The sequence below is a fragment of the Tasmannia lanceolata genome, unplaced genomic scaffold (assembly GCF_043159265.1).
Source record: "Tasmannia lanceolata isolate RefF3 unplaced genomic scaffold, GAP_Taslan_0.1 ptg000006l, whole genome shotgun sequence".
Classification (NCBI taxonomy): domain Eukaryota; kingdom Viridiplantae; phylum Streptophyta; class Magnoliopsida; order Canellales; family Winteraceae; genus Tasmannia; species Tasmannia lanceolata.
The window spans coordinates 11140470-11145436 of NW_027518683.1; the positions used below are offsets into that span (position 1 = coordinate 11140470).

Genomic DNA, 4967 nt, shown 5'->3' on the forward strand with positions numbered 1-4967 from the left:
CCCATTGTAGTGTATTTATGATTACATTTTACACTAGACAGTGCTGCGCCACATAAAAAAGGGGATGTGTATCATTTCCCAATTTTTGGTAAATACAAAGAGAAACAATGGCCGTTTGAAAAAAATCAGAAAGTTTATCATCTCTGTCAACGAAAGATATACAAACGGATAGAGATAATGATAATATAAGAAAACCACAGTATACCTATCATTCAAATCACATTCAAATCACGTGCCATCTTTCACCTGCCCGTCCTCCACCGACTAAAAACAACTCTTTATATGGTTAAAAATGGATAGAGAGACCATTTGAATGGGAACTTGCATAATAGACACCAATATCTTCGGAATCAACTTCTGATAACTGAATATCACTCTTCTTATAATGAAGGAGATGGGTTATGGAGCTACTATTGGGAAATATCAGGTCGGAAGAACCATAGGCGAAGGGAGTTTCGCCAAGGTTAAGGTAGCCGCAAACGTTGAGACCGGGCAGTGTGTTGCTATAAAGATCATTGATAAGCAGATGGTGATAGACAATAAACTCATGGATCAGGTGAGCTTTGTTAATGATTTTTCTCAGCATTTTTTAGAGGCAATGGACTTGGGTTTTGGTTCAGAGTGAGCTCTGTTAATTGATTTTTACCAGCATTCTATAGGGGTAATGGAGTTGGGTTTTGGTGCAGAGTCAATACAGTTGAGAGATTATTATTTTTAGTTGGTTTTCTGTACATATATTGGCTGACATTATGGATACGTAGGTGGTTCTGATTACAACTTCCTGTTATGAATTTGGCTGGAATTTTAGGTGAAGAGAGAGATCAGTACAATGAAGCTTTTGCATCATCCCAACATTGTCAGGATATATGAGGTTGGTTCAGAGTCTTGGATTGAGAAATTAATCCAACTTTCAGTCTTTTGTCATGATCCCTCACTGGGTTTAGGGTTTATAATACAGGTAATCGCAACCAGGACGAAGATTTATCTTGTGATGGAATATGTTTCAGGAGGGCAGCTCTCAGACAAGATGGTGGGCCTTCTACCTCTAACCTCTAGACATGGCTGGAGTTTTCGAGCTTCCCTGTGTTGATTCTTTTCTACATATATTTAATCCTTTTCTTCTTCTTTTTTCGGCCAGTCTTATCTCAAGAAATTAAGCGAAGGAGAAGCTAGGAAATACTTCCAGCAGTTGATTGATGCTGTAGACTATTGCCATGGCAGAGGTGTGTATCACAGAGATCTGAAGGTTAGAACCCCATGTAAAAAAATAAAAATTCCTTCTCTGTTACTCTTCAGCCAAAGGAGATTACACACCTCTTGTTTGGTTTTTCTGTTTTGCCGACGTAAACACAGCCTGAGAACCTGCTATTAGACAGCAAAGGAAATCTAAAGGTCTCCGACTTCGGGCTTAGTATACTGCGGAAGGTGAGAAGAAACTGAACTTTCAAATCTATAAATAGTCTAAACCTTATATGTCTGATAAATACTGTCTCTGGAGAAGAATTGACCAAACTCCAATGATTTCGCAGCCTGGTGATCTACTATCTACAGCTTGTGGTTCTCCAAGCTACGTCGCTCCTGAGGTGCACAGAGAATTTCCTGTATTTCTGCTTCTAAATGAGAAGAAAATTTGTCTGAGAAATGCAGAAGTCTAAAATCTCACATATCATCTAGATGACAGACATAAATAAGTTTTCCTTAACATTACAACTTTAGAGTAGTTTCAAAACAGTAGCCCTCATTCTCTAGTTATGCTCTGGTTAACAGGTGATTGCCAATAAGAACTATGAAGGATCAGCTGCAGATGTTTGGTCTTGTGGAGTAATTCTTTTCGAATTACTTGCTGGGTATCTACCCTTCGAAGACCGCAACCTAATGAACTTGTATAGAAAGGTGAGTGTGCAGAGATGAGATTTTCCTCAAATCTTCAAATGGGTTTCTAGTCGCTCTTAATTGATTTTTTTGCTGATGCTTGTGTCTGTTCAAAGATATCAAGAGCAGAATACACATGTCCAAAGTGGTTTACAGCTGGTCAAAGCAAGCTGATTTTCAGGATACTGGATCCTCTGTCGATAAGGGTACTCTCTGATTTTGACATATCATCTTTAACATTTGGATTGGATTACAGGAAAATGTAAAAGATTTTCTCTAGATAGCAGTACTATGAAGCTTTTCAAGCACTAACTTATCTCTTTTCTCACTATAGCGGATCACAGTAGCAGAGATTCTTGAAGATAAGTGGTTCCAAATCGATTATAAGCCCTCTCCATGTATCAATAATGAGGAAAGCATAAACCTGGATGACGTTAATGCCGCATTTGATAACATGAAAGTAAGAAATTCTAAAATCTCTAAGCTCGATGTCTACTCAATGTGGCCAAAAGGTGTAGGGGATCATAATCTGAATTAGGTTCTGAAACTGGATACAGGGAAAATCCAGTGAGACAGACAAAACCAAATCCCCAAGTTTCATCAATGCTTTCCAACTGATAGCAATGTCTCATGACCTAGACTTGTCAGGCCTTTTTGAAGAAGAGGTACTCCAAATCCAATTGAGTTCATTTCACTAGCATGTTTATACATCTCTCTAACATTAGTCGTCTTTTTTTCTTTCCTCAAGGACAACGACAGGCAAAAAACAACGCTTGGTTCAAAGCATTCCATTCATGATACCATAGGAAAAATTGAGGTTGCCGCAAAGGATGTAAGGCTCTCAGTTGAAAGGATGAACAATTCCAAGGTATCATCTCACTGGCTTTCCATGTCATCATGAACGGATGAACCCCAATTCTCACTACAATCATGTAATCTTCCGATTATCTCAGGTCAAACTAAAAGAAACAAATGGGATGAGAAGATGTAGATCATCCTTTGAAGTATCAGCAGAGGTAACCAAATCATAGTCTTCTTCAACAAACATAACCTAGTCTCATATCTGCAGGGTCTCATGTAAAGGTTCATATAATCATAGGTGATTGAGGTGGCACCAACTCATTGCGTGGTGGAAATATCAAAAACCGCAGGGGAAATAAGGGCTTACAAAGAGGTACAACTCATGTTCTCCAGCTGATTATGTTTGTGATCATGTTTACTTACTTTCCATCTGACCATGAAAACCAGTTCTGTAAAAGCTTATCATGTCTGCTTAAAGAGAAATCTGGGGGTCCATCAGAGTTGCTCACGTCCCCCACAGCAATCAGTGTGGATAGAAAAGAGATCCAAGAAACGAAATGGTAATTTCAGACCAAGTTGTGAAACATAGAGGAAAAACAGATGGTCACTGTATGCTTACTAGCTTTTTTAATTGTGCAGCTTCATAGAGGAAGACAGAAACACGGATAGTAAAGAATTATTTCGGGGCTATTCTTCTTCCTGAAATCCAGTTTCTTCCTATCTCAACAATCTTGGCGACCAATGTTCCTGCTGGTTCCCAAAACATAGATGAAAGCATATGTGAAACAATCCATACTAGTAAGAGTGTTGGAGCAACAATAAAAGATAGGAAGAAGGAAAGTAGAGTTTTGTTTTATCCATACTTGTAAGAGTTGGAGCAACACTAAAAGAAAGGAAGAAGGAAAGTAGTGTTTTTTGTTTTTTTTTGTTTTTTGGGTTCTACAGGGTTTAAACAGCTGTAATGATTTTTGTACTGATAAATAAATACAAAGTGGGATTCAAGCCTGTGACAGTCACTCTTTTGGGTTTTTCTTAACAAGGTGCTCCTCCAACTAAGATAACTGAGGGTATTGGCCAACAGTGAATTTTTATAGATCTTTTCGATTCCTGTTTCAATTTCAACATTCTGCAACAATTTATAAGATGAGCAATAACAGTGCTGCTACTATTCAAATTTCATGTTTTTTTCCATTTCAAATTATTTATTTTATTCTTCGTCTCAACCCCTGAGGCTTTTTTGAAGCTGAAAGACTAAATGTTAACCCATCGAAAGGATTTTGCTTGTCATTGAAACTGTAGCTGAAAAAAACCACAAATTATTAAAATATTATCCCATGCATTAATTTACTAGCATTTGCCAGTGTAGCATTGTTTCTCAACTAACTTCAAGATTTTCTGATAAATTCTCGCAGCTGAAAGCTGATCACGAGTTCTTGAATTCAAACAATCCCCTTGGGATTCACACACACATTTATTTGTAACATGTATGCACATGTACCTCCACATATATGCGTGCATGCCTGCCTGTATGCACATGTGCAAATTGTCTCAAACTCTCGGTCAGGGAAAGCCACTTTTCCTGTTTATATGGAAGGCATCCACCAAGATATGGAAGGCATCCACCAAGCAATCAATTTTCCTGTTCACGTGATCAAACCATGATGAGTGCAGAAGGGCTTCCTTTTTTAGTATCTGACTTCTAACATGTACACTATGTAGTAATCTATGAAATACATGTTTTGCTGCAGCCCATTATCTAAGCCATCCTTTACACGATTGCCTCGATCACCTGTTATTGAGTTAGAAACAGCGAGACAAGTAAACCTAGTTTACACCCAGTGAATTGCTGCAATTTCACAAATCACCAGCGAATCCAACAATACTCACCACTGCATCAAGTTGGAGATTCTCGCCGTTGTGTCACTTTGTTTCTCGAAGGACAACCACATTGGTGGACGTTGTGACCCGTGCTAAGAATCAAAATTTCACAAAGAATAACAAAGAATAAAACTGCCTCTGTATGCGCCTTTGTGATTTCACACAGCGCACTTGAGAGCCCTGTGTTCCTTTCAGTTATATGAGATATTCTAGATTATATTAAATTTTGTTTCTGTTTTAGCTAGGTTTTATTTCATTTTTATGGACATTTTCTTATCCTAGATGTGGGGCTTTCCACATCACCTATGGCTCAAATCACTACCACCTAAGTAAAACAAAAAGAAAAAGTACATTTTTTTTAGTAAAGATAGACTTAGTAAAAATAGTAAAAAATGTCTTTTTTAAGTAGAGACAGA

General features: G+C 37.9%; 1 protein-coding gene across 4 annotated transcripts; it reads left to right on the plus strand.

Moving 5' to 3' along the window:
- The first annotated feature begins 285 nt into the window (after positions 1-285).
- On the plus strand, positions 286-3678 carry CIPK21 (CBL-interacting protein kinase 21). Of its 4 annotated transcripts, XM_077382164.1 has the most exons (15): positions 293-556; positions 809-871; positions 959-1030; positions 1139-1246; positions 1354-1425; positions 1530-1583; positions 1768-1893; positions 1989-2078; positions 2207-2332; positions 2430-2537; positions 2621-2740; positions 2826-2888; positions 2972-3046; positions 3121-3233; positions 3313-3678. In XM_077382164.1, the coding sequence occupies exons 1-15, from the start codon at positions 386-388 to the stop codon at positions 3374-3376; spliced, it is 1425 nt and encodes a 474-aa protein (XP_077238279.1). In that variant the 5' UTR covers positions 293-385; the 3' UTR covers positions 3377-3678. The 4 variants fall into 4 exon arrangements, 1 of the variants encoding a protein (XP_077238279.1); XR_013251339.1 differs by lacking the exon at positions 2826-2888 and having other exon boundaries at positions 289-556; positions 2942-3233; positions 3313-3348; XR_013251338.1 differs by lacking the exons at positions 2826-2888; positions 3313-3678 and having other exon boundaries at positions 289-556; positions 2942-3046; positions 3121-3194.
- Positions 3679-4967: the final 1289 nt, after the last annotated feature.

Bases quoted from the DNA above. Each gene is read 5' to 3' on its own strand.
- CIPK21 (XM_077382164.1), top strand. From the start codon at position 386: ATGAAGGAGATGGGTTATGGAGCTACTATTGGGAAATATCAGGTCGGA. The intron at 1,247-1,353 runs GTTAGAACCCCA...ACGTAAACACAG, and splicing joins TGTATCACAGAGATCTGAAG to CCTGAGAACCTGCTATTAGA. The intron at 3,234-3,312 runs GTAATTTCAGAC...TTAATTGTGCAG, and splicing joins GAGATCCAAGAAACGAAATG to CTTCATAGAGGAAGACAGAA.